Below are 18,440 nucleotides of genomic sequence, written 5' to 3'. Positions count from 1 at the left end.
AGCAAACTAGTGTGACAATGTTGGGATTTAATGAGGCCATTCAGCTTTTCTTCAAACTAATTGCATTGAGTGCATTGAAAAAAATAATAGCAAGCGTTGCATCGCATCGCAGGACGTGTGGAAATACAAGATCAGTCACAACAAGAGGCACGCAAGAAGAGCCTTTCACAAATGTCCAAAGTCAAAACGTGACCAACGGCAGCTCTCGGCGCGACGAGGAAAACGACAACCGCCGTCACAAAGGTGTCGTTCGTTATTGTCATACCTCGGCGGAGATGCTCCATCAAGACGGAGATTCGCAAGCGGGAGGGAGATCTGTTCGGCACCTTAACCAAGATGTCGACGGTTCCAAAAAGACGATGAGCATTTATTCCGGTTGCCGCTGCTTCTTCCCCGTCATGCGCCGCCTCTGCCCTTTGGTGGTCTTCTGGGCGCGCATTTTGCTCTCGCCGGCTCTCTTGTCAGCGGTGTCGTGCGCCTGCCGGCCTCGGCCGTTGTGCTTCCCTTTCCTCTTCCTCTTGCCGGTGTATGCGCTGAGCGTGGCATTCAGTGAGCGGATCCTTATATGGGAGGGCAAAGATGGACAAAAAAAGGCACACATTTCCATCCATTTCCATAAATTGCAGCTCGCGTGCGTGAGCAGAAGCTTACTTTCTGTTCAAGATTGGATTGCCGGCTTTTTTGGGCATTGTCATTGGTGTCTCCGCTTCCTCCCCATTTTTATTTTCTTCAAGTTCCCCATTGGCCTGAGAAGGAAAAACAACAACAACAAAACAACCATGAATAGCAGGTCAATGCTACGCTTTATTTCTTTAAGCACTCAAGTTAGCATATTACAGGTAACATCCGACTTACGACCGGGTTCCGTTCCGACAAAATGGCCCTAAGTCGAAATCCATTCAAAATGGCCGACGTGACGTTTACATGACGGAATAGTATACCATGTCAATCTGTCGTTTTTATGCAACGTTTTCTGTTATATAGCAAACTGCTTACAGTTAAATTATAAATCTTAACTTTTTGTGTCATTTTTATCATGTTATATTTCGTATTATCAATTTTTATTACTGTATAACTGTACCTGTAATGTATACAAAACTGTTTAATGTACAGTTCATTTATACATTTTATACTTACCTTGAAGTGTCATTTTTATCATTTTATATTTCATATTATCGATTTATATGTACATTTTATATAGTGGGTTAAAGAAAACACTTCTACGTAAAGAATACAGCTGTTGACAAATGGCTCTCCCCGCTAAAGGCGAGAAGAGGTCACCCGACACGCGCTCGGACGCCCAAGAAAAAAAGCAGTGTACAGTACAACAGGAGACGGTATCCGCATTGTCTAACTACTGTTTGCGGTGTGCTCACGCTCAATGCAGTGCTGTGGGAGTGTGCGCCATGCTGGCTGGCCAAAATTGTAGTACGCCTAGAATAAAACAAAAAAACAACAACAAAAACAATGGCTGTACTAAATTCATCCTGTCTACTTGATAACTAATGTTAAGCAGATTCCTTACTTACAGACAGTGTATTGTCGGTGTTTAAATACCTGACATGTTTCGGCGACTACTTCCGCCTTCGTCAGAGTGTCACGGATGTTGCTGTGGCGCGTCACAGCAACAAACAATGGTCTGGCGGTTGTGGTCATAACTCAGATGTTACCCGTACATGTACTTGATCTTAGTTTGACTCCTTTGTGCTTCCTACTATTTTTGCGACCGCTTTATAACCTGTACGTTGCCCATGTTAAGTGCTTTAACAAAATAAATCGATATGTATTGTCTGGTATTGTATTCACCGTATTTGCTACTTGTTCAAGCACGTGATTGGCGGTTAAGTCCAGATGGCTGATGGTCGTCACTGTGACCGTGTGATTTGGATGGTCAAATTGAACAGATTCTGTTGTATTGGTGATCACATCGTCCAGATCATCTTCACTTTCCTCTGTATGGGATAGAGAATAAACATCGAGTTACAAGTCAACAAATTCAACTTGCAGGAACCACCATATGTGTGCGTCTGAAATGTCCACACCTGAGACCCACTCTGAGAAAAAACTAATGACAAATAAAACGCATCTGCTATGACTCACCAAAAGCTTCTTGTCGCTCCTTCAGCATTTTGATGTATTCCTTGTGCCTCTGAAATACAGTCAATGCAACACGGTGCTGTCTCAATTGAAAATAGTTGTGGCCAATCTGCTCCTTTGTTTGGCACAGACCTCCTCTTTGACTCTGTTCTGCTCTTCCTTGATCTTCTTGCGTATTTCTGCCACAGCCGCATTTCTCCTTTCCACTTTCCGTTTATGGAAACCGGTGAGATAATCCCTGACAGGAAGATGGATCGACACAGCGCACACATACACCCAACTTTAGAAATCCAGTCTACAGCTTAATCGTGCTCAGAGATATTCTTCTTATTATTTTTTATGTGTTTGTAGTTTACAGTGTTCTTCTTTTCCTTTCGGTTTTTCCCTTCAGGGGTCGCCACAGCGAATCAGTGTCCTCCATCTATCCCGGTTTTGTGCATCCTCTTTTGTCACCCCAGCTACCTTCACGTCCTCTTTGACCACATCCATAAACCTCCTCTTCGGTCTTCCTCTCGGTCTCCTGCCTGGCAGTTCAAGGCTCAGCATCCTTCTCCCGATATAGTCACTCTCTCTCCTCTGGACATGTCCAAACCATCTCAGTCTGACTTTCTCGCCAAAGCCTCTAATATGAGTTGTCCCTCGTCGATCTTCATCTGTGCTACCACCAGCTCTGCTTCCCGTCTTTTCTTCAACGGCACTATCTCCAGTCCAAACATCATGGCTGATCTCATCGCAGTTTTATGCACCTTTCCTTGTATCTTAGCTGAAACTCTTCTATCACACCTGACATTTTTCTCCAGCCGTTTGCAGTGTTCGAATTGCATCCTAAACAAAGTTGCGTTAAGATTCAAATGATAATAATATGGGTGTATTCAATAATAGAGCCGATTCAAACGTGCATACGATAAAATGGTTGAACTGTGCTTATGCGATACAACAAACAATATCGCTAGTGATGCGGGTCACTTGGCATTGACTGACACAAATACATCTTTATCCGCTAATAGCGCTTTCACACCTGTGGATGTATCAACATAAAATAATAATTTGGTAAACTTACTCTCTCTCTTTGTCATCAAACATGAGTACGCATTTGTTTTCTCTCTTCTTTGATCCAGGCTTGAATTTGACCCTATTGGGCACATTATTGGCCTTTTTTCTGTTTTTCATTGGACCGTGTTCGTATTTCACACGTGCACGAGTCGTCTGTAAAACAACTTCCGGATTTTCAGTGCGCTCGCTAACCATGTCCGACTGAAAACATGAAAAGTGATTATGTTTCCTGGGGTTAAAAATATACGTACATTAAAACAAATCGAATTGACGATACCGTCGTGTCCAAACACATGCGTACATCCTTTCCTATTTGTGTTTGTCTGTTTTTATTTGTGTGAGGGAACAAAAGGTTTTACAAAAAAGTATTGCAACAATTAAATAATGCAATTATGTTATCTTCCCCTTGCCAAGGTTACGTAGGGAAAGTTAATAGACGACACAGGTGAGTAAGGGGCAAATAACAGCAAAACAGACTGCCAATGGCAACCACAATGAAGTGTCATATTGTTCCATTTTTTTTCATGGTTGAAAAATAAAATAAAAAACTCCATACACCATCGCAGGTTTTATTATAAAAACACCAACAACAAAATGGTGGACAAGAATAAAATATGGAAAAGAAAAAGCATAATAGAGGCAGAGAAAACAAACAAACAAACAAACAAAATAATCTAACAATTAAAAATGAAACAAGTCATAAACCCAGCATAGCTCTGGCAAAATGAGTATTGGTTTATTTGTTCTTTGTGCTTCCAAGAAAAAGAAGGGTTGACCTTTCAGAAAACGTTCTGTGAGTTCCCACAAGCACAATTTGTTTGTTCTATTCTAAAATGAATCTTTTGCAAAATGTACAGAAGGTAACACCGAGCTACCATACCAATTATTCACGTCCAAAAATAACGCACACAAAAAGGCTTGACTTTCCTCTCCCCAGCAAATCATTAATCATAAAACTATATCATTAAATAAGAGACACAAGAGTTAGAATGACAAGTGCACCGTGCGACAATTACCGATTAAAAAAACGTTGTTTTTTTTTTTTTTTTCATTTTAAATGTGATGAGACATAAAATAATTTTGCTTGGAAATGAAGCGTGTTTAGTTTGAAGGATTAATGAATATGGATGACAGGAAAATAAAACAAAAATCAACGGTATCACTGCACAAACATTTTGTCTTTAAATTGTTTGCAAATTATTTAATTATTAACCAATTTTTATTGTCGTACAACGGAAGTATTTTTAAAACTCGGGAAGATATTTGTTCAATCTACTTTGAATAGTTGTTGTATTTGTATTTCCAAGCAAAGTACAAACTGTAAATATGCAATCCTTTTTACACGTTCTACAAGTCGCGCGTGTGTGTGTGTGTGTGTGCGGAGGCGTTTGCACCAAACCCGATTAATTGTCAGCGGAAATATGATTGAGAGCCGCACGTTCTTCCTTGCAATTAAATAAAAGCGGCCTGGGGCTTGGGTATTTTGATATCCCTCACAGTCGTGCAAATGAGGTAGATAAGATAAGAAGCGAAACACACTCCTTTTTTTGTTGAAAGTAAACCGATTTTCAAGAGTATTTGGAAACGAAGCTGGGCGAGCGGTTGACAAGTGCGGATGATTGTGAAGCTTGGAATTCAACAGGTAAAAAGATGCACCTCAGCAACGGGTAGAATTTGAACGGCTGTTTGCGAACCCTTCCCTTTGTTTTTGGAAGCCCCCCCCCCCCCTCACACACACACACACACACACACACACACACACACACACACACACACACACACACACACACACACACACACACACACACACACACACACACACACACACACACACACACACACACACACACACACACGTGCTGTGCCAGTGAGCCAGCTTTGTCCCATGACTGATCAAAAGGTGGCGAGATTGTTTGAAAGAAGCCAAAACAGGTTGGAAAGACGTATTGGGCGTTCAAAAGCGACGCTTCTCATTTCCGTGCTGTAAATTGAAGCGTTCAATCAACGGGAGGTAGCCTTCTTTCGGCTTTGCGTGCGCGCAAGCGTTCAGGATGCCACGACGGTCGTGCCGGCGCTCAGGCGCAAGAGGATCTGCTGACAATCCCGCAAGGATCGACGATCTCCGACCCGCTCCAGCGTGCGTTTTGCCTCGGCCAGCAGGCGGGCGCGATGCCCGACCGGGGTTAACAGAGGCACGGGCAGGTGGCCGCAGGCCAGCAGGATGGCGTGAGCCCGCTCCCGTTCACCCTCTGACGAAAAAAGGAGAGCGGCATGACCGTCGGACGCTCTCAGCGGCGGTAGCGATGAAGCAAAAAGCAGGCGAGCGCCTATCAGACAAAGCGCCCGCGGCCCGTTTCCTCACCCGCTGCGCCGAGGCCGCGCGTCCGGCGTCGCAGGTTGTGATCCAGCAACCGGTGCGTCCGCGTGGGACTCGCTCCGGCCATCAGCCTCACCGTAGTCTCATGGAGGAACACCTACAGATAGAGAGACGCACGCAGCCGCGCAAGTCAGAGCGCAAAGATTGACGCGAGCGAGTTTTTTGGGGGAAGGTCACCTTATGCTGGCTTTGTCTGGAGCACTGCGCGAGTCTTCTGAGCACGCTGAGGTCACTTTGAAAACCAGCCAACTGAGATGCAGACGCCGGTCCCAGTTCCCCATCGGTGCCGCTTCCTCGCTGCCACAAGCTGGTCCTCAAGGTCAGTAGGAGGTCACATACCAAGAGCTCCATCGCCTTCGATAATGAAGAAAGCTGATGATGATGAGCAGAAAACTACCGCATCGAGTCAAACTCTCTCACTTGTTCCGACCGCTTAGTCTGTTGTATGAAAAGCATCAACACAGCAGTGGTGGGCCATCAAGGCCTGCGAAGCCTTCTCCGCTGGCCTAACAATATCTGAATCGCATACGTACTAATGTGAATTATATTTTTTCCATGAATTCTTACGAAATAATTTCAGCTTCTTTTCCCCCGTTGTGCTTCTTCAAGAATCGTCTTTTCCTATTTAAGCATTTATCCAATCACATATCAGCCATCATTTGTTACCAGGGTCAGAACCTGGACGCCTTCACAATCAGTTCCGCAGGCCCCGGAGCATAAAAACCAATGTCCATGAAACCGTTGCTTTAACCGATCAGAGTTGGAGTTGGCAATCCAAGCCTTGCGTCAAAGTTTTGGCAAACCCCGATTGGCTCGTCACGCGATTGACTAGTCATTAGCCAATCAGAGTATTACAGCCGCTAGTGATGAGAACATACAGTACATATTTTGTCAATCCACAATGGCCGAACGAGGAGAAGAAATGGATTTGGGCGCAGATATACTGTTCGAGCCATTTTCAAGATTAGATCGACATCATTCCGAAAGGCTGGAGAACTCAGAACAAGATGAGGTTATCTTGAATGCACACGTTCAGAGTCCAAATATTCAAACAGTTTAATGACAGTATTTCTTAAGTTTCTTCAAGTCACGAGTTATTTTCCGGACGAACCTTTTGTGGATCGATTCAGACGTAGCACTACTGAAGGCCTCGGAGTGACGTGCACGGCCCGCCACTGCTATACAGGTTAATTGTACCTCCTTCCATCCCGTGCATAATTGTCCCGCACGCGTGCATACGTTGTGACTAAATACGCCTCATTTGCAGCAATTGAGGTAAATGCGTTCCTTTTCAAGTCTGAACTAACTAATACCGCAGCGCCGCGGTTAGTGCAGACAGGGGAGGCCTCTGTCATTCACTGCAGATGCATTGCACTTGGCTCGCAGATCATGCAATGCAACTACAATGCACCACAGCCGCCTCCCGCCAAACTCTGCCGACTAACAACCTGGCCGCTGAAAAAAAAAAAAGAGTCCAGACGAGACGCCTCGGGGGAAATAAGCCGTCCGCTCTTCACCTTCTTTAAGTAGTCGCCGCGCTGGCCGAGAGGCAAAGAGATGCTGGAGCGCAGGTAGCTGCTGGCTTGGTCGCAACGGGACAGGCACGCTGCGGTTCCTTCTCCTTTCGGAGGTGACACACTCATCTGAACTGATTTGCAGAGGCATTGTACAGCTTTGGGCAACGGGTGGCTGAAACCCAGAGAGGTGGAGGAGGGGGGGGGGGAGACAGTTAACTCATTCGCCGCCATTCTCAAATTTATTCGGGAATCGAAAAGTGTGACGTGCAGCGCCATTGCCGCATTTGCTTGGGTTTTGTTTTTGTCCCTGCGGGGGGGCAAAAAAACACTGGTCAGACCTCTGGCAATGTTTTTCCCTTCCACGAGGGGGCGGCATTTGCCTTTTGTCCATGTTAACGCTTTGTTACAGCTTCAGCTGTTGTTCAAGCGCAATATCAATCAATATGGACGTATTTTGCAAGGTAGCAGAGCTGAAGATGTTGAGCTTTTCTTTGGGAGTGACCAGGTTGGATAGGATCAGGAAGGACTAGATCAGAGGGACAAGCCATATTAGAGGCTTTGCAGAGAAAGTCAGACTGAGACTCAGCATCCTTCTGCCGTCTATATCGGCAGAAAGATGCTGAGTCTTGAACTGCCAGGCAGGAGACCGAGAGGAAGACCGAAGGGGAGGTTTATGGATGTGGTCAAAGAAGACATGAAGGTAGCTGGTGTGCGAGAAGAGGATGCACAAAACCGGGATAGATGGAGGACATTGATTCGCTGTGGCCACCCCTGAGAGGAAAAGCCCAAAGGAAAAGAAGAAGACGTATGTATTTTGCAAAGCCGCCCTCATTCCAAGCTGAGATTGCGACAAGCCCATATAACTTAGAAACAAACTCTTTATTTCCGATGAAAGAATAGAGTCTACAGTTTCTTACGCTGAATTGAATGTTTACGTAGCCCTAAAACTCAATATTCTGTGGGAGCTGCAATTAGAGTGAAAATGACAAAAACCCTGGCACTGGAGCGGACACACTTTGGCACATCCACTGGCGGTGAATGAGTTAATAACGAGGATAATAAACCGTATAAGTGAGGCAATGTTTGTCTTTTTTTTTTGTCCTTCAATGTATACCTTGTGACAAACTACGTATATAGCGCGAATGTAATTAAACAGACGTGCATGCTTTGGCCACGGAGCGTAATACAGAGAGCCCCGTCACGTGGACAATTGACGTTAAAAAATAAAAGAAGTGGTACGTATGTGACACCCCCACAAACAGTTGATGAGCCCCACAATACACTTACTCGAGAGTGCGTCGAGTTCTTGGCATTCGCTCCGCTTCCGCCAACAAAGACCTGACGGCGACATCATTACCCTGAAGCCAATAGATGGCGGCCTTTAGGACCAAAGCCCACCATCGACTCACTGAATCTCGCACTGCAGAAGAAAAAAAAAAAGGACGGCTTTGAAAACAACACATCTTTTTAATATTTAATACATTGTTTGAAAATGTCCTGTGCACTTTTGCCATTATTTCCAACAGACTCAGCATCGAACAACAACGAAGCAAAGCGTCATCAGGAGAAAAGGTGGCCAATGATCAATTCATATTGACGGCTCGGAGAATTCCACCATTCTAAATATCTCCGACAAGCAAGCGTGGCCTTTGCGCCATGTCGTGCGGACTTTACCGGATGCGGTGGTGCGACTGGGACGAGTCGAGAAGGGAGGAGCTGAGGGAGAGTCCTCCGTGCACGCATTCAACTGTTGCAGGAACTCCAAAGCGATGAGGAAATCCCTGGAAGACGGAAGCAACGCATACTAAAGTGAAGACTGGCGCGAGGTCAGTCACCGCTAAATGGGCGGGCGGATCCCTACCCAGCGCCGCTTTTGCGTTCGTCGCTTTGAGGTCGGACGAGCGTGTGAACGGCTCGCTCGAGCAAATTTCTGCAGAAAGAGCGGTGCAAGCGGGCAAGCGGGTCCGCTGGAAAGGAAACCTTTACGGTCACAAGTTTGGCTTTTGACAAACGCTTTCCAAATGATGGCTACCCGGATCGCTCTGGGATGCGAACACCCCGTCGTCGCTCTCCGACTCCAACGACCAACGGCAGCTCAAAAAGAAGCGGCGGCCCGGCGGGGTGAAGAGCCAGCGCAGGCAATCGGGGACGCGCCTCGCCTGGCGTTGATTGGCGATGCTCTCCGCACGACTCAGCACGTAAGCCTGCGTGAGGAAGAAGGCGAAAGGCGTCACTTGAAAGGCTCGCACGAACGATCCCGAAAGCGGACGACGGAGATGAGATACGCACGGGCAGACGCGCCGTATGGCAACCCAGCGCGACGCGTACGGCCACGGCCGCGGTGACGTAGATCTCAGCCAGTTGAGCGGGGGCCATCTTTCCTTGAGCGCTTTCGCTGAGGTTGACGGCGCTCAAGGACAGAGACAGCGCCCACCAGCTGCTTCGCTGAGGCACTTTTCCTGCCAAAGGGATCAAACGGCAAAACTAAAGTTGGCAAAGTACAGCAGCGACCTCCTCGACGCATCATGTATAGACGAGTAATACAGTGAACCCTCGTTTATCGCGGGAGATAGGTTGCAAAAATAGCATCGGAAAAGTACAATGGAGTCAGCTTTCTTTTTTTTTACAATGCAAAACTGTACATACTGCAGAATGAAACAAAAAATAAAACCTCTTTTTTTATAGTTTAAAGAACGGTGTTGTAAAACAATATTTGGCTGCTGCGCCTATTCGTTCTGACTCTGCTGCGCTGTAGCGTCTTTTGCTACTGAAGGAGTCTTTCTCCGAGAGAAGAACATTGTTATCGGCACTCTTTTTTTTTTTTGAGAGCCAGCGTGTTTGATTTTATTCTGTTTCTTTTAGTTTGTTTCTTTGCACATTTGTATTCCATTTATGAAAAAAACAACAATAAAATTCCCTGAAAATAAATCCGCGATAAGTGAAGTGCAAAGTGGCGAGGAATCACTGTACTCAGAAAATTTGAATATCGTGAAAAAGTTCATTCATTTAAGTCATCAAATAAATATATTATTTCAAGCTTTGATGTTAGAATGTTAACTTTTATGGCTTACAGCTTATGAAAACCGCAAAATCAGTGGAAATTAATTGTGAATATCACATGAAATAAACGGGAAAATGAGTTGAAATGTCAGCCACCAGAAAAGTAGACTCATTTAGTGTACAGAGTCGGGTGCCAATTCATTTGCCCGAATTGGCCATATGCAGGATTGGTCCGCGTGCTCATTGAGCTAAAGGTAGCAAAGCCTGGTTCAACGACCAGGGGATTCCTGCGCTTGATTGGCCAGCAAAGTCACCTGACCTCAAGCCCATCCAAAATGTATGGGCCATCGTCGAGAGGAAGATGAGCAACGCAAAAGATCTGAAGGCCGCTATGGAAGCATCCCGGTCTTCCATCACGCCCGAGCAGTGCCACAGGCTGATATCATCCGTAACACGCCGCACTGAAGCGCTCATTCGGGCAAACGCGGGCCCAACCGTGTACCCAGTACACAAAATGATGATGCTTTTCCGATGGACCAACATTTCACGTAATACATTTTATTGCACGCGATACGCATTTTAATTGCTTCAGACTCTCATTTTTCATAAGCTGTAAGCCATAATCATCAACATTCTAACAAATAAAAGTTTGACATATCCTGCAATGCATGTTATGAGTCTCAATAATATTCCGTATCTTCCAGTGTATAAGGCACGCACGCACGCACCCAAAAGCCTTCATTTTCTTGCAAAGACGACCCCGCGCCTTATACGGTGGTGCGCCTTATGTGAAGTCATATTGAGCCACAAGAGCTTTCGCAACTACTGTCAGCGACCATCGACTCCATTTACCCCCGATATTAGAAGTCGTGCGTAGCCGCAGCATCTACTGAAGCACCTTATGTGGAAAATGTTGATATCATTATAGTTTATATTTGGAAAACTTTTTTCATTCGTTGAAGAAGGTGCGCCTTATAATCCGCTGCGCCTTATATATGGAAAAACTAAAAAAAATAATAATAATACACCCTTCATTGGGGGTGCGCCTTATACAATATGGCATTCGTTTGACCTTTTAAGTTGAATTACTTAAATGAATCAACATTTTCAGGACGTTCACATTTTCTGAGCAGTGCCTGTAATAATTAGTTGACAATGGATCATATATTTCAGTGAAAATCGTCCTTGTGGTAATTTCACACTCCTCCCTACTAACCCGTGAGTTGCAGCTGGCTCAGACGATGGTATACCAGGGCAGCGTCCTTTGCGCTGGTCCTCGCCTCATCCCCCTCGTGTTTGCCTCTGATTTGGCGAACAAGCCACCCGAGAGGGGTCGGGCGATGTAACAAATAGCGAATCAGGTTCCAGGATAACGAGCAGACCAGGTCCAGTTTGGTGGAAGGCAAGCCTCTGTTCAAGATGGACAAGGAGGTCTTTAAACTGGTCAATGCCGCAGGGTAATCTCCCTGTGGGGGAAGGGCAACAGAGGAAAGAAAGGCGCTTTGAGAAGAGCGGATATTCAATTTGACAAACCATAAGGACAACCGACACCATTTGTTTGATTGACAGCATCTCAAATAGCCAAAACACGCAGTCTGATATTTGTAATCAAATGCAAAACACCTATCAAAATGACTTCAAGTGTCCCAAAACTGCCACAAAATGAGCTCGAATGAGATTCAGGAAGTCCCGCCCCCTCGTTTGTGATGGCACTATTGGTCAGAATCAAAACAATGGCTTCAGATTGGGAGAAGATGCTTTCTTGTTACTCATCCAGTTAGGAATATGATTCAAATAGTTCTCAAGAGGAAAGCATAAATGTTTGCCATCGATTCAAGAAGTCTTTCCGTATCAATTGGAGCCGTCCGGACTCCAACGTAGCGCCCAGAAAATGCACCAGATGGCGCCCAAGCTCCGTCGGAAATGGCAGATTTGTCCGCTGGGAATTTGTGTCAACTTACACATTCTTCGTGCGTGTGACTGCAATTGGCTGCGACACACAACGATTCACCATCGCGTTATTGATGTCGTTTTGCTTCTAATTGCATTGTGTGTCGCTTTCTCGGTCAGGGGCGGTCCTTGAGTGACGTGACGTGAGGACTCGTCACCAACTCACAAACAAGACTTCCGGAATACTTAAAAGGTAAAATGTAGCTACTATATGCGGTGCAATCTTTGTAAAATGCGCTCAGTAGAAGTGATTTGACAAATTCTGGCGTCGGTTGTGCTTTAAGACAAACATTGCAAATAAAGCAAGTGAAAATGCAAAAGGCGAAAAAATTGTGACCCGTACGTTGATGGACAATCGCGTGGCACTCACCCTCTTAAGGTGAACGTCGGCTTGCTTTCGGTGTCTCCAGAAAGACACCGACCTGGGGGAGTGAAGCGGCGTGACGGGTTCCCAGAGGTAGAGCACCCGTACACAAGCCCAAACTGCTCCCAAGACACTCAGCAGCCAAGCCATAAGCCACGGCAACAGACAACGCAGCCAAGAGCCTGCGGGGATTCACAAAGAAGAAAAGCCACACGCCTATCATAGTAGCGGAAGCGGCGGCGGGAATTCAATGGCAAAAGCTGGCTTCCTCACCCAAATCTTGCGTCGGGCTCGATAACCAGAAAAGACTGCGAGATGTGCCGTGCCCGGCGCCAGAGAGCCTTTCGGAGCGCTCGGAACCCAACAGCGAGGGCAGGGGATTCAGGGAGAGACACAAGAAGGTCAGGGCGCAGACAAGCAGACGAGAGCCGTCCATCGCTCCGACACAGGAAGGAGAGTCTGGCTCAAAGTTCATCTGAAAGAAGAAAAAACAAATGTGACATCGTGCATAGCGTGAGACGGTCAACCGGTGCGTGTGATATCACCCAAACTGTTTTGTTCCGCTCTGAAATTCCAATCCTGGAAGGCAAGTGGGAATAATGGTGTGGGCAAATGATAAATCAATGCTGTGACGAACCCCCAACTGCCGATGGCTTCAAGAAGAATTGCACTCGGCTTTCAACTCAAAGACGTCAAGTCTCCCGGCATTCGTGACAACAAACTCGAATGATCCCTCCAAAGTCCTTTGCTCTCACTCATCGAAGCATCACTGCCCCCTAGCGGGCTGGCATGAAATGGCAATGACGCAAAATACATTACCTCGATAATAACACGTACTGTCATTTCATTTTCATTTATAAGCGCCTTTCTAAACTGTCAAGGTCACTTCACAGTCACACGATGAGTTTGTCTGTGGGTGAGCGGCGGCAGCCATACGCTCCAGCTGTCACTCAACCCGAAAGCAACTCAAATTAATAGAAAGCTAGCTAGCCAGCTCGATGGCTATATGGTTATTAGACAACCAGCTAGATAGACAATAGATAGCAAGTAAATAGCTCGTTAGATATAGTTAAAGGGTGCCAAACTCATTTTTTGCCGCGGGCCACATTGTACTTTCGGTTTCCTCTCAGGGGGCGTTATGAATTTGGGAAAACCATGAGAATGTTTAATCCCTGCGCATAGGACATATTGGATTGGATTAGCCTTTATTCGTCTCACAGTGGAGAAATTGACATTTCGCAGCATCAGTGTCGAAAGTAAGAGGAAAGGAAGAAGTAGAAAAACAAAATGCAGGACCTGCTGCAAAGGCAGCCATTTCTGTTGCGCCAACTTAAGTCAAAAACAACAACATAATAAATAACACGATTAAGAAATAAATACATACATCGATAATAATAATAATAATAATAATAATATAGGGGCAGCCCGGTAGCCGAGTGGTTAGCACGCCGAATTCACAGTGCAGAGGTCGTGAGTTCAAGGCCCGGTCCGGCCTCCCTGTGTGGAGCTTGCGTGTTCTCCCCGCGTGGGTTTTCTCCGGGTCCTCCGCTTTCCACATTCCAAAAATCATGCATGGCAGGCACATTGAAGGCTCCAAATTGTCCCTAGTGTGAGAGTGACTGGTTGTTTGTGTCTGTGCGCACTGCGATTGGCTGGCAACCAATTCAGGGTGTCCCCCGCCTGGTGGCCGAAGACATAGGGATAGACTCCGGCAGCCCCCGCGAGCCAAATGAGGAATAAGCGCTCCGGAAAATGGATGGTAATATAGAGCGCACAACAAATTAACGATGAACTACTTTTCAAATGTGAAGTCAAAAATGAAAGTGTTATTGTGGTTTACATAGGACAATTTGGTTTGGACTTTAGCATGAATTTCACCGATTTGCTTTGATTTGCTGAATTTAATGAGGCGGCGGGCCAGATTTGGCCCCCGGGCCTCGACTTTGCCACGTGCGCATTACCTGATCGTTGTCCATTAAGGGGCTGGCGGGCTCAGAATCCACACTGTAGGGAGAGAAGTGGTGAGGGGAAAGCGAGCCCAAATCAGAGGCAGGAGGAGACATCATTGAGATTTCCTCCTTAGGTTCTACATCCTCAGACAATGTCACTGACTCTGCGGTCAACAAAGAGGATTCAATGAAAAAACAACATATTTTTGGGATGCGCGACTACCTGCGCAAGCAAACTTACTGTTCTTCTGGTTTGCCATTTTAAGAGAGAGATTTTCCTGTCGAAGTTTGTGGTTGGCCTGCTTCAGGTGCTTAATGTAGTCAATGGCTTTACTCAGCACACCCGACTTGTGCATCTGAGGTCAAAAATGTCGAGGAGAGGGAATCACCTGAAAATCCCATCACGCCTACCTTGTATTATTATTATTATTATTATTATAATAATGCGACCAACCTTGACGTCATTGCCTACGACCAAGTCTTTCAGCTCTCCAATCCTGTCGTTGATGGACAAGCGGTAGCGCTTTTCAATGATGTTGTGGGTGGTCCTCCGCTCGCCCTCCTTAATAAGCCCTCCTTGGCACAGCGCCCCTCCACTCATTGGGCTTGTTTCTCTGGAGCCCGGCTGCGGTTGTTTGATCGTCAGCTTTTCTCCGCCTCCCAGAACGGGAGTCAGGAGGTTGCCACCCATCAGCGTCTACGGACAACGCTCGTTACCACGATTGCATCGCAAACACCGGCCGTTCAAATTCTGGTTGTCCCACAAAAAGGACGAACGGACGAGGGTGACGCGGAATATTTGGAGCGTATCGCTGGCGGAGTACCGGGACTTGTAGCGTTGCGCTTGGGAGGGGCGCGGTCAACGCCGTGATCCCGGCTGGGTTTTGCATCGTGGACAGAACCAGGGAATCCGTCTTCAAAATCTGAGGCTGCTGAACCAAAACCTGACCAAAAGCACCCGCGCACCGTCAAAAAAAGGACCTTGCGGTACTGACGAAGATGAGAGATATTAATCTCGCAAAGTGCTGTCAAATGTCCTCGAGAGTTTCGAATACACAAACGATTACAAATACAATGTAAATACACACAAACAAAAAACTTGTCCTTTCAGGTACCTGCTGCACTTGCTGTGGCACAGCGTGGACTGTAGTGGGCGCTGTAGAGAGAATGGCCTGACCATTGGTCAGAAGGTGCTGATGAATGGTCACTGGATGCAGTTGTGGTGATGTCATCAGGCTTTGCATGTGAGGCTGAAGGACTGCGACAAATGACAACTTGTAGTTTGTCAATACTGTCGTGAGATTGGAACTCAATAAACAGGAAGATTTCAAAGACATCATGATGCAAGTGTCAAAAGTGAACACTATAATCATAATCAGAATCAGAATAAAATGAGTCTTTGTCACCTGAGTAACCAGGCGTCGGACTCTGGTGACAGATGACTGGATTGTGGATGAAATGGGACTGCCCGCCACTGGAAGCAATCATCACAGTTTGGGCCGCCGGCGTTTGGATGGATGTTGGAACCAAAGTGTGAACCGGGACTCGCCGAGTCTGCATCAAAGCAAAAAAAGGAAACAAGTTCCATCGACACTGACAAATGAGATATTAAGATACGTGTGTGTGTGTGTGTGTGTGTGTGTGTGTGTGTGTGTGTGTGTGTGTGTGTGTGTGTGTGTGTGTGTGTGTGTGTGTGTGTGTGTGTGTGTGTGTGTGTGTGTGTGTGTGTGTGTGTGTGTGTGTGTACAAATTCTCAAAAAAAGACTATCAACATTGCGGGGATAATGCTAGTGGGCCTCAATCTGCAGTACATTTGCACCCAAAGGCTAGCAACCACTCATTTGACGACAATGGGGTTAAAATTTTAGCGAAAGATAATAGATGCTTTGAAAGGGGAGTAAAAGATGCAATTTTTATAAAACAGCAAAACCTTTCTCTAAATGGCCATAGTGGTGTGAGGTTTAATTTGGATCGTGCTTACAACAGACCTCTTAGATTCTTGCCACATAGACTTAGTCATGCTGATGAGGGGATACCAGAGTGAATGGGGCAACCAGGCCAGTCAGTCCCATAATCAGTCAGGACAATAGAAGTAATTAGTGTAGCCTCAGGGAATAGTCCTCTGCTCCCCACAACCTTAGAGCACAGACCTATCATAGTAGAGGTGACGGCTGAAGAAACCTTTTCATCGATGGACCACTCCTGTACCACTGAGAGCTTACACAGACGTATTGAGGACTTTGTGTTCATAAATCAAAGGCCAAAAAACTCAGCTAACAAACTTTAAATCAGTTGGATGTCCATATAAGCTTTGAGTGCAATGTTTTGTCAAGTTGTTGTCCTCTTTGTGTGTGTGCGTGTGTGCGTGCTTGCTTATTATTGCCAATATATATTGAGAGGATGCAAAGAGCTCTTGTTCACTCGGCACAGGTGGTGTAGGAAACACGTCCTACCTGAATTGTGGGCTGGGCCACGAGATGGGGCTGGACCGGTCGGACCGCCTGAGGCCGCGGCTGAAGGGGCGGGGGGCTTCGCGTCACCTGCCGCGGGCCCGCGGACGCCACGGTTGCGGGAGAGAGAGCCGGGGGAAGGGACCCGGACCTCGGGGACAACGTCCGAGGGGCGGAGAGGCCAAGACCGGAGCCGCCGTCGGCCAGTGGGGTTGACGCTTGGGCGGGTCCGCTCTTTTGATCGGCAGGCCGAGCGTCCGCGCTCAGAGTGTCGCCGGGGCTCATATGGTCGGCAAACAAGTCCAGGAAGTCCCCCACCGGGTTGACGAGCTGGAACAACTCTGACGAAATACGTAGCGTCAAGAACAGCTCCGAGAGTAACGCTCGCGATGACGGACGGACGGACGGACGATGTCATCATTTGGCAGAGGACGGCGCTAGTGCCACTTATTAGTCGAGAGTTGCACAACTAAAGCGCAGTTGCAACTTTTGCAATTACACGAACAGCTACGCTCACTTCACTTCACTCACGTGACTCGTCTGTGCCCTTTTGCATTTGAACATTTACATATAAAATGTATGTTCTGGTTAACTTCAATTCGACTTTGCAGAAAAGTACTGGCCAAATTATTTTCCTCGCAGCGACGTCACAAGAAATTCTCCCACGATGAACCGAAGTTCGTCGAATGGAATCCATTTCTTGTCTCGCGCGGTCAAGCGCTGCGGGCATCTTGTTTGAAGCATGTGCATCAATGCAAATGCGTACAGTGGCGATGGCACAATCGTGTATAGTAGAAGCATCATCCATTGAATGCATTGAAGTAATTGAATTGAAATGAAAACATACGGAACAGAGAGCTCGTAAGTAACCTTGCTTTCAACGACGGGATAGATCGCGACTTCAATAAATTCGACTCGCGCGCGCCATCCTCGACAGACTGAATAAAGACGAAACGGGGTTGTCGGTGAAATAACAACTCACCGTCGATGTCGCCCTGCGTCAAACCATCTCCTAATTCCAAACTCGGCTCCGCGTTCTCCATCGGAGACACGAACTCCCCGCAGTCCATCCTCGACCGCCGTCGCCGAACTCGGCTTTCGGCGAAACGGGAAGCTCGAGTCGAATCCAAACAGAAGCCAACGCGCGGGCGCGGGCGCGGCCCAAATAATATTTCTTATGCTCAAAAGTGAAAGTCGGACGGCGGCGCCTCAAAAGAGGCAGCGATCTATCCGGCTATACTCCTTTACAAATAACGACGTCTGCCGAAGACGCCATATTGTTTGACTGCGGTTACGTCATTCGCAAACAGACGCCGCGGTGTGAAACGCGCTCCGATTGGTCCAAAGAGATGCGTTGTTGTCAGCAGACCGGCCGGAATTGACCAATTGGAAAAAGATATTCCTCGTGGCCTGATACCGCGTCATATATCGGAAGCTCCTGTCTCATTTGCATAAATCCGGCTGCCGACGCACCCCCCGCAAGTGAAACGCATGTGCCAAATGTTATGACGCGTTGATTGATACTGGTTCTTAAAATAGAAATAAAATTTAGACGCGGGACACGTTAGACTTCTGCCTACCGATGACATCATGTATAAATTCATCATTCTAACAAACAATGTAAACACCGCCGACATGTTTTCTCGATCAAGTAAGAGCCGCCAGGACCGAGTAGGATCCCCT

General features: G+C 46.7%; 2 protein-coding genes across 2 annotated transcripts; both read right to left on the bottom strand.

The window, feature by feature from the left end:
• Positions 1 to 7: 7 nt before the first annotated feature.
• Positions 8 to 3,325, bottom strand: nol12 (nucleolar protein 12). Its single transcript, XM_089018112.1, has 6 exons — positions 3,158 to 3,325; positions 2,230 to 2,335; positions 2,101 to 2,149; positions 1,807 to 1,952; positions 652 to 746; positions 8 to 560 (listed from the first exon to the last, which is right to left on the bottom strand). Exons 1-6 carry the CDS (start codon positions 3,265 to 3,267, stop codon positions 368 to 370), a joined length of 699 nt encoding a protein of 232 aa, XP_088874238.1. The 5' UTR covers positions 3,268 to 3,325; the 3' UTR covers positions 8 to 367.
• A 540-nt stretch (positions 3,326 to 3,865) lies between these two features.
• Positions 3,866 to 18,062, bottom strand: srebf2 (sterol regulatory element binding transcription factor 2). Its single transcript, XM_089018510.1, has 20 exons — positions 17,740 to 18,062; positions 16,761 to 17,098; positions 15,714 to 15,861; positions 15,423 to 15,565; positions 15,132 to 15,251; positions 14,762 to 15,004; positions 14,549 to 14,663; positions 14,320 to 14,471; positions 12,632 to 12,833; positions 12,365 to 12,540; positions 11,261 to 11,510; positions 9,334 to 9,503; positions 9,077 to 9,248; positions 8,906 to 9,011; positions 8,719 to 8,825; positions 8,332 to 8,464; positions 7,045 to 7,216; positions 5,705 to 5,881; positions 5,513 to 5,624; positions 3,866 to 5,399 (listed from the first exon to the last, which is right to left on the bottom strand). Exons 1-20 carry the CDS (start codon positions 17,825 to 17,827, stop codon positions 5,197 to 5,199), a joined length of 3,327 nt encoding a protein of 1,108 aa, XP_088874636.1. The 5' UTR covers positions 17,828 to 18,062; the 3' UTR covers positions 3,866 to 5,196.
• Positions 18,063 to 18,440: the final 378 nt, after the last annotated feature.

Source organism: Hippocampus bargibanti, linkage group LG17 (assembly GCF_051943395.1).
Source record: "Hippocampus bargibanti isolate YZ-2025 linkage group LG17, ASM5194339v1, whole genome shotgun sequence".
NCBI lineage: Eukaryota > Metazoa > Chordata > Actinopteri > Syngnathiformes > Syngnathidae > Hippocampus > Hippocampus bargibanti.
This window is presented reverse-complemented; position numbering and strand designations above follow the sequence as displayed.